This window comes from Heterodontus francisci, chromosome 2, assembly GCF_036365525.1.
Source record: "Heterodontus francisci isolate sHetFra1 chromosome 2, sHetFra1.hap1, whole genome shotgun sequence".
Classification (NCBI taxonomy): Eukaryota; Metazoa; Chordata; class Chondrichthyes; order Heterodontiformes; family Heterodontidae; genus Heterodontus; species Heterodontus francisci.
Window position 1 is genome coordinate 10335778 of NC_090372.1, and position 20496 is coordinate 10356273.

Sequence of the window (20496 nt, forward strand, 5' to 3'; positions counted from 1 at the left end):
TTCACAAACTATCAAATAGTTAATTTCAGAAAATGTCTATGGGTACTGTAATGGGGAACAAAACAGGGTTTAATGAAGCTTTAGCAACTGGCTTGTTAACTAGCAGTACTTGATGCAATCACTGGATACAAAAGGAATATGTAACTGAATTAATAATCCAGAGAACGTGAGTTATAATTCCAGCATGAGAGTTTGAGAATGTGAATTCAATTTGAGAGAATCCAATTAGTGCATTCCCAATATGTTTTATTAATATATTTGAAGACAAATGCGCAAGTCTGTAATAACCTTTGCATCCTTAATAACCATCAAAAATTTCACGAGGCTGTTCCCTTTTAGGGCGAGTCTTCTCAGATTTATTGCTGATGAGATTGAGTTGGCCATTCTTTCTTTCCCTTCCTTCGATAAGGTTATACGTTAAATCCATCACGCAGATTTCAAAACTGGAAATACTGCAGACCCTCGGCAGGTCAGGCAACCTAGGTCGAGAAAACACGAGACAGATGACGTTACAGGTAGAAACCCATCCTCTGAGCACGTTCCTTACCAGAGGCTGCCTGACTTGCAGAGGGTCTCCAGCCCTTTTCTGGTTTTGTTTCAGATTTTCAGTATTTCACTCCCTGTTCAGAATTTAACACTATCTGGAAAATCAGGAAAGCAGCTTTTTGGTGATGTTTTCCAAAAAATTGACATTTAGCTTGAAGTAAATGCTCAATATGTGAACAGTGTCAAATTTGTAAACAAAATGAATGAGTGTCTACAACTGGTCTTCACTATTCCTCAAATACTTTTGCAACTAGATCTACAAAGATTGATGATTGGAAGAGTTAATGAATTACCCAAAGTGAGATGGGAGAGCCATAAACCTATTTGTGCATATTGCAGTAGCTGGTAAATTGCAGGAAGAGCCGAGGGGGTCTGTTCAGTAAAATGGTTGTTTTATTAAGAAGCATTTGTAGACAAATGCTCTCCTTCATTTTCAGTTCATGTGGATGCAATAGTGTTAACTAAGTCAGAAAGGCTTTTGTTCACAGCTTTTGGGAGAACTCTCTCTTGCTCTCACTGAGATAGAGATGTTAGGCTGGACACATGTATATGTCCAGCCTGTGACAGAGGAAGATATGTCCAGTTAGCTTTGGCTACGCTTGAAAGTGAGTTTTTGCTTTTAACAACTGCTGAATTGCACTTTTGTTGTCTTCCAAAGTACAAGTAGGAAATTGAATATTCTATATTCCGTTCATTGATGCACTTTGTTAAATAAAACCAGTTTGTTGGTTTACAACTGTGCTGTGTCTGAAAGTGCCTTTCAGTCTGCCTTCTGTAAATGTACATGCTGACGCACGTGAGTTTACCGTAGCTAATAGATACAAGGACTGCATGTTACAGGTTCTGAGTTATGCTTTTGCATATCTAGATATTGGATGATAAAGATGCCTTTCAGATAGTAAGGTGCGCAAGGTCCACTTATAAGTGTGCCTGGTGACACTGAAACTGAAGAGAATACCTTTGCAAATGTACTGAAATTTTTTGAGTCATTGGCTATGTACATCAATGCTAACTGGTATAATTTGGCACTCCACACCCACATCACAGATATAGCTTTCATTACATGAAGCATGTCCTTATTGGATGCTACGATAGAGGGCAAGGTGGTCAACTAGTCAGGGAGTTGAAAGCAAAATACTGCGGATGCTGGAAATCTGAAACAAAAACAAGAAATGCTGGAGTCACTCAGCAGGTCTGGCAGCATCTGTAGAAAGTGAAGCAGAGTTAACGTTTCGGGTCAGTGACCCTTCTTCGGAACTGACAAATATTAGAAAAGTCACAGATTATAAACAAGTGAAGTGGGGGTGGGGCAAGAGATAACAAAGGAGAAGGTGCAGATTGGACCAGGCCACATAGCTGACCAAAAGGTCACAGAGCAAAGGCAAACAATATGTTAATGGTGTGTTGAAAGACAAAGCATTAGTACAGATTAGGTGTGAATACACTGAATATTGAACAGCAGCATGTTTGCACTTGCTGCTGTTCAATATTCAGTGTATTCACACCTAATCTGTACTAATGCTTTGTCTTTCAACACACCATTAACATATTGTTTGCCTTTGCTCCGTGGCCTTTTGGTCAGCTATGTGGCCTGGTCCAATCTGCACCTTCTCCTTTGTTATCTCTTGCCCCACCCCCACCTCACTTGTTTATAATCTGTGACTTTTCTAATATTTGTCAGTTCCGAAGAAGGGTCACTGACCCGAAACGTTAACTCTGCTTCTCTTTCCACAGATGCTGTCAGACCTGCTGAGTGACTCCAGCATTTCTTGTTTTTGAGTCAGGGAGTTGAGTCTGGTACAGTTTTGGGCAACGAGTCGGACAATGCCAATTGCCAGCCCCAGAAGAAATAAGGTCTTAAAATGCAGAAATTAGAGTCAGGGAAATTTATGTTTTGGCCAGTGAAACATTGGGCTGCCAATTGCTCTGGCCTAAATGTCCCCGCTCATGGGAAGAGAAAAACTGTACTCGTGTGCTTTACTTGATAGATCAAAAAATGTTTAGGGATCGAGTGGCATAGTGAATTAGAACAATGTCTTTTCACCCAAGGACCCAGTTTAAGAATCTAGCACAGACCGATGCAATGAAAATCTGTTAGAGAAGAATCCTGTGATTTGACAGCTTGCGGATTTTCAAGCCGGGCTTGAGTGAGAGTGACTCCAAATCCCAAAATTACTCGTAAAGATAGAGAAACTGATATTAGTCTACAAGGATGACAAGTGTGGGAAGTAATTTCACATTGATGTGAATGAGAGCTCATGAAGCTTGTTTTAAGGCAATCAATCGGACCTGTTTCATAAGCAAGTTGTCTGGTTTGGTAAGCTTGAGACAAATATACTTGAGATTTTCCATTTATAGAAGGCAATATGCCTCCAACTTACAGTAAGAAATTTATACAATTTCCCATTTGTTTCATGTGTAATTTATTGCTGGGAGTTGCTGTACTTCCTGTACTCTTTCAGCCCACCAGCTGTTTTTTAGATCATGGGTTTTTGTTGGACCTCAGCCTTCAATTGCCTGCATACTTGCTTTCCTCTCTTCAAATTTTGCTGATGCTTCCAGTTCAGGAACGCCTTGCACTTGCAATTTAGTAGCTCCAGGATCTCCTGGTTGTTCCGGTCAAACCAGTCTTGATGTTTCCTAGTTGAGAAACCAACAGCATCTTCACCAGTGCTGATTATGGTAGATTTGAGGGCAGACCAGGCGTGGTGGACATTGTGGTTCCTGTTCATTGAGCGTTGCCAAGTTGCTTATATGATGCTGCCTGAGTAGGTCTTTCTTCGCAGAGTCCTTGATACCCTCGATGTTGATTTTCCTGTGGCAGTGCTTCTGCTGCCGCTGCCGTTTTTGGACTGGGTTTATGGAGATTGTAGCTCGGATTAGGCAATGGTCGGTCCAGCAGTCATCAGCTCCTATCATGACATGGGTAATGCGTGGATTCATCAGCGCAGTCAAGACCATTTACGGCCCAAGCATCCAAGGACCTACCCCACTGAGAGCAAAGAATGGAGCAGCGTTGATCAAGGACAGAGAGGCAGTCAGTGCTTGTTGGAAAGGAACACTTGGAAGATCTCCTCAATCGCGACACAGTCCTTGATGCGAGTGCCCTGAACCACGCCATGACCTCAGCACAATCCCAGCCTGATATGAGATTGAAAAGGCCATCCAATAGCTAAAAAACAATAAGGCCACCGGCGTAGACGGAATTCCTGCCGAAATTCTAAAATACGGCAGAGAGACACAAATACATGGACTCAGCTCCCTCATCTGGAAGGAGGAGAGCATGCCATGGGATCTCTGAGACGCTGTAATTGTGACCATCTTCAAAAAAGGCGACAAGACTGACTTCCGTAACTACAGAGGGGTATCCCTGCTGTCTGCCAAAGGGAAGGTCATCGCAAGAGTCCTTCTCAACCACCTCGTCCCCATGGCTGAAGAGTTCTTAACGGAATCACAATGTGGATTCCGTCCATCGAGAGGCACAGTGGACATGATCTTCACAGCAAGACAACTCCAAGAAAAATATAGGGAGCAGCAGAAACCTTTATACCTTATTATGGGGCACGTATATAAACATCCTAAGTTAAAGACTGTAAATTCTGTCGAGTAACAGAGCATTTTAAACAAAAATTTATTAGTAAAAGTATTTACAGTGGAAAAGTCAACCAAGAAATCCAACTTTTTGGCGTTTCCTTCCTAAACTTTCTTCTTTCTCCAAAGTGGTCTGTAATGATTTATGCAAAGCTTTCCCAACTCGGTTTCCTGTCTGAGAGAACAAGAAAGAAGAAAGGTTAATTTCATCCTGGAATAGAAATATTTGAATTTAGGAACAATTTTCCAAGTTGGCATTGGCAGGAAACTAACTGGGTTATTAAACACAACTATAAATCTCGGATTAGAGGACACTGAAAACCTGATTGATAAGAACGTGAAGGAACTCGAGGGGAAATCTTTTATTGTTTTTACTATTTTCAAAGATGGAGAAGGTGGTCAGGCAACACATTCCCTAATCTATAAGTGTCTAAACAATGACAAGTGACAACTCTAGAAATGTTTGAGGAGTTTGGATTAATTTACCTTCCCAACATTTTCTCCCTCTCTGCCATCTTTCCCTGATACACCATTTCCAGGCTGAGATTCGATATATAAGGAATAACGAGCATAAAACAAAAATGTACTTCGAGATAAACTTACAGGTTATCATTTAGGTATTCTACCTACAGCGGTCTCTTGAGACAGCATGGAATCCCTCTTTCTTTTTCCTTTAAATTTTCCCCAGGCTTCAGCAAAATTGCTTGAACCAACTATTACGAGGCACCCGAGCACAAATCTTCTTCAAAGATTCCTCCCCTGCTCCCATGAACGTCATGACGGGCAGAGGTCTAAAGTGCAGCAAATTGACCCTGCAGTGCTATGAAACTCGATACTGTTACTCCAAAACACTGCAACACCTGCCAGTGTACTTGAGCGAGTTTGTAAGTAAGATCCCATATATTACAAACAAGGCAGTTCCATCTGGGGGCAGGAGAGGAGATCAGATGTTGGCTAAACTACTCCAACCAGCCACATACTCCATTGGCAAAATATCACGGAACAGAGACTCCATTCTTGACAGTGCACCTGGCCTAATTTCCCTCAAACCCTCTAGCCCTGATGAGCTCCCCTAGTAGCTCCCTGTCTTGTGAACCACCCCCCCGCCCACATCCCCCCACCAGCCTCTCCACATCACCCCCCACACCCCACAAAGCTGTCAAACAGCTTTAACTTTCTCTAATGCCATTTAAATAGCTGAAGGTATGTTCTTACAGGTATTGTGTGAACTAAAACATAAAATATTGCTGCAGCACAATAACATTTTGTTGGTAACAGTTCAGCACACTTATGTTCAATAGAATATAGGTGGGTGCAACTCACAGCACAGCAGCTAAATGGAGCAACATTATGATCTGAAATCCTCACTTCCCATTTGCTTCTACAGAGAACAGCGTGACAATAAAAACATGCACTTGCTTACAATGTTCAAACTCACAGGCAGTCCTGACCAGGGAAGTTAAAGGCTGCTACTTTGACAGGGGAATTTTAAAAAAATTGTGCAGGTGGTTATAATTTCAAGGGCAGAAATATTGCGCTGTAGTGCAATATTAATTTGCAAATTATACCAGAAACCAAATTATATTAGCATTCAGATAAGTGTGTCCAAATCAATGTGACAGTGAAAAGAATATTGCTCTTTCTGGAAACAAGAGCCAGCAAATTGAGCATTCAAGTTAGAACAAAAATGCTGCATTGTACAAAACAGCTGGAAGCCTTCACCTATCAAGTAGGATGACAACTTCTCCATTGCCACCACCAGTGATGTCCGTGGAGGCAGCAGAATGTATTTTCTTTCATTTGTCTTTGTGATTGCATCGGTACAATCATGATCATTCAGTGAATGCAACAAAGGGATTCACAGCATTGCAAAAACAGCACTGTGTATTGGTCACAAATTATGGAACATTTTTAATTCACCATGAAAGATCTGAGATATGTTAACATGAAACAGGCAAGCAATATCTCACTCATCTGGAAGTGTGGAACATTCACACTGTGGGGGAGACAGCACTGGGAACTCACTCAAGGAGAGGGAGCAACAGCAGAGGACATTATATTTGTGCCGTGCACAGACACAGCACCCGTATATAACAAATGCTTAGCTGATGGTGTTCATTAGATGACGGGTTAGTTGTAGTTGCAGATTTCAGTTAGTCAGCCTGATGAAGTAATATGTCAGTAAACTGACAGGTTGCAATATTGGTATATTACAGGTGCACATCAGGCATCAAGCAAACTCCTGGTCTTTCAAGAACTGCAAAATGGAAGTGAGCTATTTCCACACAGAGGGAGAGAAAGGAAGTACATGCGTACGTGGGCTCACCCTTGATGTTCTCGCACACCACTTAGCAACCAGTTGGAGCAGACTTGGTGGTAGATTGATCAGCGCTTCAGTTGGCAAATGATACAGGAAAAACAGATATGGCTGATTTAATTTATACTTACGTACATACCAAACTCAGCCAACTACAATCAAATTGGATAGCAGGATTTCATGGTTTGGCATGTAGAGCATCTAAAGCCCAAGGCAATATACAATGGGTGAAAGAAAAGAAAGGTGACTACCAAATGACTGAGGTGAATCACAATAGAGGCTACCCAATCATTTAATTAAGGCATCGATTCATACCTCTAACATTTCAAAGACACTTGCTGGATCCAAACTGCCTCCGCCAACTTTCCTGAAGCAAGTGATAGTCCCTTTGCTGGTGACAGAGACCAACAGGCTGGCCATACGACAAGCTTCCTCCTGCGAGGTGGCATCTACTACATGCCTGTGACCGATCTGTGTAAGACAAGCAACATCATCAGTAACGCATTTAGCCAGATGTTGAGAAAATGTTGCCCCTGCCTGGAGAGTCTAGAGCTAGGGGGGTATAGACTCAGGATAAGGGATCGGCCATTTAGGACTGAGACGAGGAGAAATTTCTTCACTCAGAGGGTTGTGACTCTGTGGAATTCTCTACCCCAGAGAGCTGTGGATACTCAGTTGCTGAACATATTCAAGACAAAGATCTATAGATTCTTGGACAGTAAGGAAATGGAGATAGTGGAATTGATCAGCCACGATCTTATCCAATGGCGAAGCAAGCTCAAGGAGCCATATGGCCTACTCCTGCTGCTTTTCCCTTATGTTATAATGCTTTGAAAAGCTGGTTCTATAAAAGGTAGTCAATTCCTTTAGGGGTGGAAGACATAAAAGACACCATGCAAATCTATTTTGAAAGTGTGAGGAATTTTAACTGCATCCATAAATATAAAAACTGCCTACGTAAGCTCCCTGCAGCATTCCACTCAGCACAATTATCAACTGCAGATTGGTGTGAAGGATCAAAAAACTACAATTTAAAAAAAATTACTGCAGAGCAAGTCACTGGCAGCTAGAAATCACAAGAGACTCCAAGCTCAGGGACCTGGAACACAAACTGGGTGGAGCAGAATCTAAGCACAGAGATTTTGCACAGGCAGTCTTTAAAGGACTCTGATGCAGACCAGGAATAAGCTAAACAACCTATTCTCTGCAGATGCTAAACAGGTCCTCTATTTACCAAGACAAACTGATACAAGCCAGGGGGCAGATTCTTTACCCCTGCACAAAACAGAACCACTTCATCAATGCTAAAACTGGTTGACCCCATGGAGGTAAAACGAGGAGAGTTTGCCAGTTATCATGACACCCTCTACATCTCAAAAGTTCAGGTCGCACAGCAGGAAACATAGCTGGCTTCTCCCTACCCACTTTCCAATGGAAAACTCCTAGACACCAGATGCATCTATTTTGGCGACAGATTCATAAATCTGCCACTGGTGCAACCACCATCCGGCAAACTGCCAGCCCCGTGAAGACTCCCTGCTGAGTTGTCCAAAGCCCTTGTATCTGACTTGGCTTCCAGAGTGACAAAGCTCTTCCACGGTACACCAGCAGTGGACATCCTCCTGGATTCCTTCAAATCAGCCACAATGATCCTCATCTACAAAAACCATAGAGGCCCCAACTCCTGTGCAACCTACAGGTTCACCTTGAATTGCAACTATAAAACATTAGCTAAAATCAGCTTTGAGACTACATGTGTTTAGTCCAAAGCAAATCCCATCTCTTCAAGAATGCCTTTCGGAGGATAGTACCAGACAGCTGTTGTGCAGCACCATGAACACATCCCCCCCCCCCCGATGGTCTCCCTGAATTTGGAGAAGGCCTTTACTAGATAGAATAGATCCTATTCCCCTTGCTCGAGATGATCTTTGGAGGCACATTCAAGCAATGGATCAAAATTCTTCAGCCTCTATGAAAACAGAGAAATTAGAGAAAGCTAACTAAACACATGAGGGAGGCAGGTACAGAAGGTCATGCTGTTAGGGTAAGATGAAGAGGGTGGGAGAAGACATGTGTGGTATTGACCAGTTAGGCTGAATGGATTCTGTGCTGTATACTCTATGTAAATCACAGATTCAATTCTCTGCATGGTACCAAGCTGTGTTTTCCACATCCATCCTCCTCTCTGCACTCATAGAATCTCTGGTTGCAGCCAACAGAATTACCTCAGGACCCAGCGCACTGCTCAAGCCCAGCAGAGACATTCTGTTGCCTCAGCCTAATGCAATGCCTCCCCTCCCTCCCCATCTACAAGCTCCAGGTGCCCCCAACCACTTCTCCCCTTGAGTAAGAATGAATCCAACCTCATCTAAGGGTTTAATAGGATCAGCGTTGTTATGACCGAGACAGGAGTACACTGCCTTTTCAAGTTCCACTTCTCCACAGGTCACAACATATATTTAAATGTTTACCCAGTTACCGACACATTCAATCATATACTCTACTCTTTATACTTGAATAAAATACACCAACCTGGTTTCTTTAATAAACAAAATTATCAGTTTATTATAGAACAAGACTTATCCAGCAACGAAGCAAAGCATCAACGCAGATTGAAATATGAAAGTTCCCTTTTTACCTTAATCCTCCTCTCTCTCACACACACACACACACACACACAGGTTAACTGAAAAATAAAGAGCTTTTGTCTGCAGAGCTCTTTTACAAAGAAAAACAAAAAAAAAATTGTTAATTCTTGAAGAAAATGGATGAGATATGTTGTGTCCCAAAATGGCACACAGTCTGGCATTTGAGTACACGTAGACAGGTCACTGGAATCTTTTCTGGAGCAGTTCTTTTCAGGCGGCGTTGAGAACTAATTTGGCAAGCTTTCCAAGAGTCCCTCAGGAGAAGCGTGGCATTTCAGAGACAAGAGGAAGGAGGCAAGCTGGGTGTTTTCTCTTGGCAGGTTGATCTCCAACTGCTTTCAAACACAGTCCACCCCCCAAATGAACCAAAACCATATCTCAGAAGCGAAACCAAACAGCAAGTCAGAACCTCCTGACCCTCATAAATCATGACATGTCACTTCTCTGTAAACATCTCCCCCAAATCACCAAGGTTTCTGTTATTTATTGAGCTTAAGGCATGTGACTTCTCGTAAAGGTTGTTTTCAAATAAGACCTTGTGCCCTTCCGGCAACCTTTTTTGAAAAAACAAAGTCCGATATCTATGGAATTACATCAGTTCTCCAATGAATCCATCTCCACAATTCTAACACGAGTCCTAAAAAAAACTTTTTAATAGAAGCACCTTCATAACAGCGCAGATGATGTTTCCACTTGTGAAGGAGACCAGAACTAGTGACCAAAAATACAAGATAGTCACTCATAAGTCCTTTAGGGAATTCAGGAGAAACTTCTTTACCCAGAGAGTGGGCTGGATTTTACCAACCCTCTGGGGATAGACTGGGAGGCACAGTGCCTGATGTCTTCCTGCTACCATGGCATTTTACCAGTGCTGGGGAAGGTGCAGGACTGCCCTCTTGAACAGAGGCCAACTCAGCCACTGAAATGGACAATTAGCCAATTAAGGGCCTCTTCCCACTGTCGCTGGCATTTTACCAGTGGCGGCTGGGCCCTCTGCCACATTGAGAGACCACCTGGTAAACTTGGTGGGGGCTTGTGGAGGGCCTCCAATTCGGACACTCTGTGGCCCACACAACTGCATTGACCGCTCCCATTGTAACCCCATCCCTGCCCTCACCAACCAACCCACCACCCCACCCCTTGTCGGGATCTGTTTGACTGGCCTTGGTGCCCCCAGACGCGCACTTACCTGGTTGGAAGGGCGGCCTGCTTACATGGCATCCTCTTGTCCAGGTGCAGTCCCAGCAGTGACCACCACTCCCAGTGGTGCTGCTGAGACTGTTGAGCTGCCAGCCCAGTGGCACACACACTCATGCATATTTGTTGCAGGTGACTGTACGATTGATGTTGAGCCTGTTGCTGTAGTTTCTTTCAATGAGCCCTCCATTTAAAAGGATGCATTGGCAAGACTTGGTTTGAATGATTTTGGGAAAGAAAGTATGAGGGAGCTTGGACTGGGTTGTTTAAAGCCTGAAAGATGGAGGCGATGCAGGGTCCTATGGATGCAAGGAGGTTTTTTTTTAATCTTGCGCTGTGCATATAAAGATTGCAGGAGTGTAAAATTGAGTGAATACACACACCCTGTTCCTTTAAAAGGACAGGAGCCCCGGCAGCAACTAATTAGTTGCTGGATGGCTGAAAAATGCAGCAGGGGGTCCCAAAAACGGCTGAAGCGGGGTTGCTCCCAGCTTTCAAGCCTGTTGTTGGGGCCCCTGCCGATAAAATTCCACCCAGTATTTAGAACATGGAACTCACTACCACATGTAGTTGAGGCGAATAGTTTGGATGCATTTAAGGGGAAGCAAGATAACTGCATGAGGGAGGAAGGAATACAAGGATATGTTGATGGGATTAGATGAAGGGTTTGAAGAGGCTCATGTGGAGCATAAACACTAGTGTGGACAAGTTGGGTTGCATGGCCTGTTTCGGTGCTGTAAATACTTTTTAATACTCTGCAGTATCTCTCACTTTAATGCACACAACTGAATCACTATAGATGATTCTCTCTGCAAGTGCTGTGCTCTGTATCAAACTATGTCCGGAGAAAGCATGGAAATGTTATATAAAAAATAAACCATTAAAAAAAAGTACAGTAATGAGAGCAAACATACTTTGACACAGAGCAGAGCTGTTTTAACGCAGCCCTTTTTTGACAAGAGAATTTTAAATCTTAAATGATCTTTCTAAAATTTAACCACACTGAAAATTAAAAGTTGGCATAGAAATGGCTTTTTTGGCCATTAGGTGTTGCTAAGTGAACCAGTGTTAGTAAACTATATAGTTGGGTTCAATGTGTGCTGAAGACATCTGGTGGCTGTTCATATATATGGCATCATATATAGATGTTTTAAAATGTCAATAATATTTTCTGATACTAATGAGTCACACTTTTTTCACCTTCCTTTGTAGGTGTCTCGTTCTCCGTCACACACACACACTATACAATGGACTCTGCCAAAACCACTTGAACTAGGTGTTGGAGGATACAAGTCAGGGACTTGATCAAGATGAGGAATTTGCTTTCTGGAAGGGGAATTTATAAAATGACAGATCAATTTAACATTGCAGCTTACGCTATTCCAATTAAATGGCGGAACAGGGTGTGTGTATTCACTCGATTTTACACTCCAGCAATCTTTACACTCTCAGCGCAAGATAAAAAAAAAACCTGCTTGCATCCATAGGATCCTGCATCGCCTGCATCTTTCAGGCTTTAAACCACCCAGTACAAGCTCCCTCACACTTTCTTTCCCAAAATCATTCAAACCAAATCTTGCCAATGCATCCTTTAAATGGAGAGCACTTAAAAGAAACTACAGCAACAGGCTCAACATCAATTGTACAGTCACCTGCAACAAACATGTATTACACATAAAAGTCCCATTATAATCCAGTAGAGCCTACAGCTGAAGGTAAACAAAACATCTTCCAAAAACCACCTACATTTAAAAAAAAAAAAATTCTACTGCAATACCTTTGATAAAAACATTTACAAAACCACTTTTAGAAAGTGTCAGTTTTAATCAAGTGGCTCCATAAAAGCTGTTTTTCTCATTTAATGCTGTTTCAGTGCACATAATATAGGCATGAAAAGAGTAGTTACTCTACTGCAATATCATTTTAAAATGAAATCCTCTATACATCCCAACAGCAAGATATCATATACCTTTACTTAAAAGTTATCGGTAAGATTAGATATATCTTACTTTGCTTAAAGTGATGATGCAAGGCACATTTTCCACATTGAGACGAATGCAGTCGTATGGATCATCTGAGAGCTCAATTTCCTTAGTACCTTCATCATCTTCGAGCACTCTGACCTTTGGAATTCTTGGCAATAGGGAGAAAATAAAGTGAAAGTGGTTAAGCTGTATCTCCTCTTCGTATAAAACAGTCACCTTTCAACCAACATCTTTGCAGCAGTAACGTATAGGGGTTCTTTTCTAGTATATGTAGACATGTCTCTGTAAAATCGTAAAGCCCATCTGTGATAGAAAAATCACAGAAGTGAAGATTGTATGAAGTGGCCTGACACACATCTGTTACTAAGATTTACATGTTTGCCCGAGATCAAAGGAGGTGAGGCTTAAGCCGGTTAGTTCAGGTACTGTTACCAGCACAGAAGGTGAATTTAACCAAGAGCCAAGCATCCAGGATAAACAGACAGTGGATCTCCAAATGGAGATTCATCACTCTGACATTTCAACAGGTTAACACGAACCTTCCAGAGAAAGACAAGGCAACCAGTTCAGCCAGATCAGTTCATAAGCACAGCATTGTAGAAGTTCTGGAAACATCGCTAATGACAAGCATATAAACTTTAAACTATTCAATAGACTGGCTTTCTAATGCTATCAACTTGTCAGCTATCCATGGAATCTAATCCTGATTCATATCAATATCAGATATTATAAATTTACAATCAGCCAGTAGCTGATGCTGAAATACTGTGACATACCTGAATTGCCTTTGTAACTTCTAACTTATTTTGTCAAATAATCCTAGTTGGTTACTTATTTGCATATTCAACGTTTAAACTTTAAGTATTGCAGCCTGTGATTCAAAGACAAATAACCAATCTTTGGCTTTGTTATTAGAGTTCTTTTTTTTTGATAATTTGGTAAAAAAAAGTTATCAACTCACTCAGTAGGTTGTGCTGATTCTGAAGGGGCTGATAGTGTAAATGCTAATATAATTGAAATTGGTTGACACAAGAAAATTCATGGTGCAAAATTTAGACACCATTACCTCGCAGGTATAACCTGGGTGATAAACCCCAGATAGGAATTAAGATAAACCAGTTAAGGATTAGTATGGTGCCTTTGATGAATATTCTCGTGCAAAAAAGCAATTCCAGTGTTCTTACAATAGATTTTTATCACATCCCCAAAATAAAGAAAAATCACTTAATAAACATAGTACCACTTGTAATGAATAACTGGTATTCCAAAGTGCAGGAAGTTACTTCAGCATACGTGAAAAGCAAGCTGCTTTTCACAACGTCCCCAAAATCCAAAGCAAGTAAAACCAGTTCCTTACCTAGTATTATGAAGTGCTGCTTTAACTGCAATGGAGATTGCATCAAAAAGATTTCCACCACACTCCAATAACTGAAAAACAGACAGCTTAAAGTTAACAAAAGCTGTACATGACAGTCTAGCCCTTTTGAAATACAGTCTTCGAAAAGCCGTGCAAGACACATGATCAGGTTGTTTGGGAGGGGAGAGAAAAAGCCTCAAGTCGGATGTTTGCATATTCTCCTTTAACGGGGAACCCATGAAGAACATTGCAAAAAGCTAATCAATTACACAAGTGACCAAAAAGCAGAGCAGGGTAAAGGTTAGAAAAACCACACACATCACAACTGTAGTTGTCAACAATTGGAATTGGATAAACATGAATGCACGCTTAATGCCACTAGTATGCCTGAGTTTGGCATTTATAATAGTTGTCCCACTAACCATACAAAATTATATTCACACATGAAACATAGCCCACTTCGTCAATATGCTGTAATCCACTGTAGAATTAAAGGTTGCTGTTTTATTTACATTTATTGAAGAACTGTTTATAATGGTCACAAAAAAAAGACACAGGAATGCAGTGCAAACGTTTATGACTAAAATGGTTGATCTCCAAATTCAGTACTCTACAGGGAGAGCACATTTGTGCATTCTGCATTTTAATAAAAAAAATTGCACATTTTATTTGATTTTGCTGGTCCAAAAGTGTGCTAGGTTCGCGAACATACCACCACAAATGAGTCACTCACTCTAGGTTCAGCCCATTGCTAGTGTACAGGCTGCTTTGCTTCTTCATCCAAAGATAAAAACTCCACTCCTACCTTATTCCAAGTGGCCTCACCCAGAAGTGGTGAAAATAATCTACATGTTTTATGGATTTCAAAATTTGTTGGCTATGCATTACCCTCTCATTCAAATATTGCTTCAGAAAATGAATTATACTGGTTGGATGTGATAGCTTGATGGTTATAATAATGGTATATACTTGCTGCACTGTTTGTATACATACAGTTTCAATTCTCCAGGTGGGTATTCCTGGTTCTTTGAGGCAGAAGTGATTTTTCTGGGAAATAAGTCATGAGCTTGGATTGGAGGAGACATCTTTTAGTAGAATCAGTTACCATGGGAACACACAGGTTAATCCAGGGAGTCAGGGCTATGAACTAATTTCTCTAGCACGCCGCCAGCTTTCTCACTGAACCCACTGCGTTTTACCAAGTCAGGCAATGTGTTACACTAGCTTTTTCTGGCTGTTTTGAGGTAGACTTTGGAACAGGTATGTATGGATTCAGATGTAGATCACGGACTTTGACAGCTGTTTTGCACACTCTCAGAGATTGCAGCAATCTTATTACATGATACATGACACACAAATTCTCGGAGTCTAATCTCAATGCTACCTCACTCAGTATTAGAGATGTCATCCCATTAAAACAAACCATTTTTAATCTTAAAAAGGAACAAAGCCAATATCAAAAGACTGTTTGAATCCTGACGAACAAAATTATGCAGTGTTCCTTTTCTCCAACAAACTGCAGGCTTTAAATCCCAAAGTTGAAATTACCTAAACACTACGATTTGATTTTCCTGTATTTTATGCTTTCTGAAGAAAACCTACCAGTACATCTACATAGAGGATCCAGCAGTGTTCTCTGGGAGTAATACACAGTGCCTTCAACTCCAAGGTACTGCTGTTATCAAACACTCTGTACAGGGTATTGGCGATTTCTGTGCCAAGGTCTTCGCCTCCACGCCCTTCAAACTCAGGGGTTGCATTGGCAGAACTAACAAACAAAATCACATTTAAAATAACTCATCAACACTGTGTGCAGGTGCTATGACAATATTACAATTTGTTAAAAACAGAAGTGAGATAACAACTTCAGCTGATCCCAGTCTTCATTTTAGTCTCACTTGGCAGTGAAACAAACCAACATTGGAAAAGTGCTCCACTACCACCATCCAGTGGTTTATTCATGGAATTGCAATTCACATACATGCACGCTCAGCGCTCTGGATAATGCAAGCTCTGCTGTTGGATATTGGCTGAAAGGTTTAGAAGAATTAAACAACTTGTTGGATAGTTTATATAAAACATTTAATATAATAAAAAGGTGCTTCACAAGAACATTACCAAACAAAATTTGACACTGAGGCACAGAGGATAATATTAGGGCAGAATAGTCAAGTCTAGAGGTAACAAATGATTGTGCGATGAGGGTTTTTTCCTCCCTCTCCTGATTCTCACATCTTTTCAAACAGTTCCTTATTAATTAAGTGGATTATTATGGAGACTGCCTTGATACCTAGCACCAATCCCACTTTGTCCCCTTCAAACTTTTACTTTATATGCATCTTACCAGTCCACAAAGAATTCCAAAAAGCCTTCATTTGGTCTCTCCAGTTTGGGCGTGCCCATTTCAGCTTTAACGCCTACGAGAATATCTGTGTGACCCTGTGAAAGTACACAGACACAGAAAAGGTTGTTTATTTCTCCAACAATATCAACTCTGATGGTATATTAAGAGAGAGTCTCACCATCAGGGCCTTTTTAAACAATAAACTGGTTGTGGCTAACAAGCTTATTGTTTAGTTCAACCCATTCCTGTCAATTGTGTTTAACTTGTGGGTGCTGACATCGTCATCAGAAGAGGATTGGAGAAGCACCCCAAGCCTGATACTCCCACTTATTCCAGTGGATCTGCAATGACCTCTCCAGTGATGACACACACCCAGCAAAGGGCTACCATGCAGTCCCAACTGTTTAGCTAACATTGAGTCAGAGATGAGCCAAAACCTTCCCCAATTTAACAATGGCAGACCAAAAGCATCCTAGTCAGCTCCTCAGAGAGAACTCCAACCATGGCCCTGGAGTACATTAACCTTCCCCAACTCCTCGCTCAAGCTGACCCTGACATCGTGCAAAGTCTGAGTCCTCTTTTACCCTGAAATGAACTTCAAGCCACTCATTCAAGCCACCATAAAAATGATTTTTTTCCTCTCACAGATTGTTTGCCTCCAGCTCACTTCATCCCACCGACGCTAAAATACCTTTTTGTCAAATGCCAGCTTCGCTCAGTTGATAACACTCGCACCTCAGATTCAGAAGACTATAGGGTTTGTTTTTAAGAACGAAAGGCCCCTGAAAGCAAGACACTAGAAGACTTTATGCTCTCACTTTTCCTTGAAAGCAAGTATTCATTTTCTTACTCCGAAATGTACTTGATTGTGATGGTAGTTTATTTCATGTGTTCTGCCTCACCCCTCAAACCAGTTACTGCCTCATTGCAGGTTCTTACTTAATTTAGATTTATATGAACACCCTGAAAAGGCGAGTAATTGGTTTAATTTAACCAGCTGTCAGCCTTTACAGGTCACTTCTGCTACCCATTTACCAATAATGTTCACATTTATAGCCTGATCTTGCATATTGAAGTATCCGAAAAGTGTTTCACCCAATAAGTTACTCTTGAAACATAGTGACTGCTACGTAAATAAACACAAACCTTAAATAAATCCTTGGGTAAGCTCATCATTACGTGGCCGACACAGGCACGATGGGCCGAGTGGCCTCCTTCTGTGCTGTATCACTATGTCTGGCTCTGGCCCAGTTTAAATAAAACTGCATCAAAGCTGAGAACAGAGTAAATGCTGACCAAGCAAACACAGGGCGTTAGATGGACGCTGGTTACCAGACTAAGATCGGCATCTTCAACAACAGCCCAGCACACTGGACTCATTCCAACACTGAAACATGTACACTGCATGGTATTCAAGGTACAGAGGGAATGCCTTAAGCTTTTTTTAAAAAAACAAACTGACCTCAACCATCCCCTATATGGATATACTGAATAAACAATACAATCTATTTCCATTATGTTGCCAGGCCTTTACTTTCTGACCTTGCTCCCTCGCAGTTCTCCAAATTTTATTTCAAACTTTATCACTATTTGGTGAAACAAACAGTTTAACCATTCTCCTGTCAGGTTGTTTGCTTTACCCATAACACAAATGAAACACTTTTAATTCAAATATTCAAAGTAGATCTTTATAACAGCATATCACTGATATTAGATTAATGCCATTGGAATCAGTCCAATTTCTCTCTTTCTTTGAAGACCACCGATTGTGGAGTTTATGGTGCTTTTTCAGTGGTTGGTGGTAACCAACCAATGGGGCTCACTCTCGTCTTCATTCATGCTCACGAGAAGTAACAATTATGTTAAATCACTGAATTTACAACATTCATTCCTGTGAAACAAACTAGTATTTAGTCTGCAGCATGGTGAACACATACAAGACAGACTTCCTGCAAATTAAGTTATTGCAGCATGCTGGAATGCAATAGAAAGTATGAAATCTACTCAAAGCAGCACAGGGTTAGGTCTATCCTTACAGTCACGGGTGAATGAAGGAGCTGTTTTAATTGGCTAGTTTCAGCATCATCAGTGCCTGCGCTGTTGCAAAGGAAACATTGACTATTTTGATTGCAATTTTCTCAAGTCCAACTACAGATGGCAGTTGCTATTGAGGGTGAACATGCAGTTTGCTCTGCTGTGCTCATACAAGAAATAAAAATAGCACCACGTGACAGACTGGTCTATGTCACAAGAGAATCCATACCATGTCATCTTTCTGGCTGCTTTAACGTTGTCTCAACAATTTGGGAAAAGTACTGTCACATTGATTTATGTCCTGGAGGGAATCTTTTGTTGGAGCTGCACTCATCTGGGCAAGTGGAGATGTTTCCATCACACTCCTGACTTGTACCTTGTAAATGATGGACAGGCTTTGGGGAGTCAGGAGGTAGGTCACAAACCGCAGAATTCCCAGCCTCTGACCTGCTCCTGCAGTCACAGTATTTATGTGGCTGCTCCAGTTCAGTTTCTGGTCAACTGTAACCCCCACGATGTCAATGGTGGGGATTCAGCGATGGTAATGCCGTTGTATGTCAAGGGGAGATGGTTAGATTCTCCCTTGTTGGAGATGGTCATTGCTTGGCACTTGTGTGGTGCGAATGTCACTTGCCACTGATCAGCCCAAGCCTGAATGTTGTCCAGGTTTGCTGCATATGGACACAGGCTGCTTCATTGTCTGAGGAGTCACAAGTGGTACTGAACACTGTGCAATCATCAGCAAACATCCCCATTTCTGCTCTTATGATGGAGGGAAGGTCATTGATGAAACAGCTAAAGATGGTTGGGCCTAGAACACTGCCCTGAGGAGCCCCTGCAGCAATGTCCTGGGCTGAGATGTTTGGCCTCCAACAACCACAACCATCTTCTTTTGTACTAGGTATGACTCCAACCAGTGCAGAGTTTGCCCCGATTCCTACTGGCTTCACTTGTCACATTTGGTCAAATGCTGCCTTAATGTCAAGAGCAGTCACTCTCACCTCTGCAGTTCAGCTCTTTTGTCCATGTTTAGACCAAGGCTGTAATAATGTATGGAGTCGAATGGCCCTGGCAGAACCCAAACTGAACACCAGTGAGCAAGTTATTGCTGTGTAAGTGGCGCTTGATAGCACTGTTGACGACATCTTCCATCACTTTGCTGATGATTCAGCATAGATTGATAGGGCAGTAATTGGCCGGATTGGATTTGTCCTGTTTTTTGTTGGCATGACATACCTGGGCAATTGTTGGTTAGATGTCATTGTTGTAGCTGTACTGCAACAGCTTGGCTAGGAGTGCAGCTAGTTCTGGAGCACAAGTCTTCAGTACTAACGCCAGGACGTTGTCAGGGCCTATAACCTTTGCTGTAATCAGTACCTTCAGCCGTTTCTTGATATCACATGGAGAAAATTAAATTGGCTGAAGACTGGCATCCGCGATGTTGGGGAGCTTGGGAGGAGGCCGAGATGGATCATGTTCTCAGTACTTCTGGCTGAAAATGTTTGCAAATGCTTCAGTCGGGTTAGTTGCTTAATTGCCCACAATTGGACGTGACAGGACTGCAGAGATCATGGCTAATCTGTAACCTAACTTCTTTGCCCCTTTTCCCTTAATACCTTTGGTTAACAAAAATCTATCAATCTCAGATTTAAAATTATTTGCTTTTAACATACCATGTGCAACATGCTCTGTGAGTGGACAAGCTCCAATTGTCATTTCCAGCTAGTCCCAGGTGGTAGTTGGATGCACCTTAGCTATGTTGGTTGTAAAATTAGTGCCCTGATTCTTTATACTGCTACTTCATGCTCCTTGTCCTTCACTACAAGGACATTCTTTGACCAGCCATACAAAGCTGCTGCTAATCCTCTATCTCAGCACACTTTAGCATTAAAACAGATTGCAGATGGTGTTTCTAACCAGTGGGCAAACTGATTATATCCACATTCACAGCTCATCACTAATTCACAGCTTTGTTGGAAATTTTCGTCCGACCCAGATTTCTTTTGCAACAGCCTTTGAAGCAAGCCAACAGTCAGATTCTCATCTTTCACAATTAAGAGTCAAGCAACTCTATCACTTGAGAACCCACTAAGAGTCAGACATTAACTTTCAGAGATTACTGGCTGAGGAGGAATATACATGGAATTATACAGGTGTCTATTTCAAAAATCAAATATGACAACTCCCCATGCTGCCTAGATCCTCTCCCACAGTTGTCACACAATTTCCTGAAGTTGTCTTTAGAACCTGTGCGTGAGCCTGTTAAGTTCCATACTGGATTTGTCGGTAAGCAGCCTTTAAATAAGTACACTTTCTAAAGACCTAGAGTAATCTCCTTTACATATAATCGATGAGGAAGTGCAGGTAGAGAGTTTTCATTTACTATATGATCTATTTGTAATATGAAAAATGTTAAAACTCTTCTGTTCAAAGAGGACTTGATGTGCCACCACTTAAAACCACTAAAAAGGCATGAT

General features: G+C 41.6%; 2 protein-coding genes across 3 annotated transcripts in view; both read right to left on the reverse strand.

The window, feature by feature from the left end:
• The window catches only part of clec3ba (C-type lectin domain family 3, member Ba), a 31495-nt gene extending 27214 nt beyond the window's left edge, over nt 1-4281 (reverse strand). The window contains exon 1 of the mRNA XM_068054413.1: nt 4198-4281. The gene's annotated coding sequence lies outside the window, so the exon portion shown is untranslated. The remainder of the gene's footprint in view (nt 1-4197) is intronic.
• exosc7 (exosome component 7) overlaps nt 1-20496 on the reverse strand; it is a 31078-nt gene that overhangs the window by 1557 nt on the left and 9025 nt on the right. The window contains exons 3-8 of one of the 2 annotated variants that reach the window (XM_068054410.1): nt 15986-16080; nt 15244-15409; nt 13642-13712; nt 12309-12432; nt 6770-6925; nt 4198-4312 (exon numbers count right to left, since the gene is read on the reverse strand). In XM_068054410.1, coding sequence (XP_067910511.1) covers nt 4208-4312; nt 6770-6925; nt 12309-12432; nt 13642-13712; nt 15244-15409; nt 15986-16080 — 717 coding nt within the window. In that variant the 3' untranslated portion in view covers nt 4198-4207. Of the gene's footprint in view, nt 1-4153; nt 4313-6769; nt 6926-12308; nt 12433-13641; nt 13713-15243; nt 15410-15985; nt 16081-20496 lie in introns of those variants that run through there. The other variant, XM_068054411.1, reaches the window with a different exon arrangement.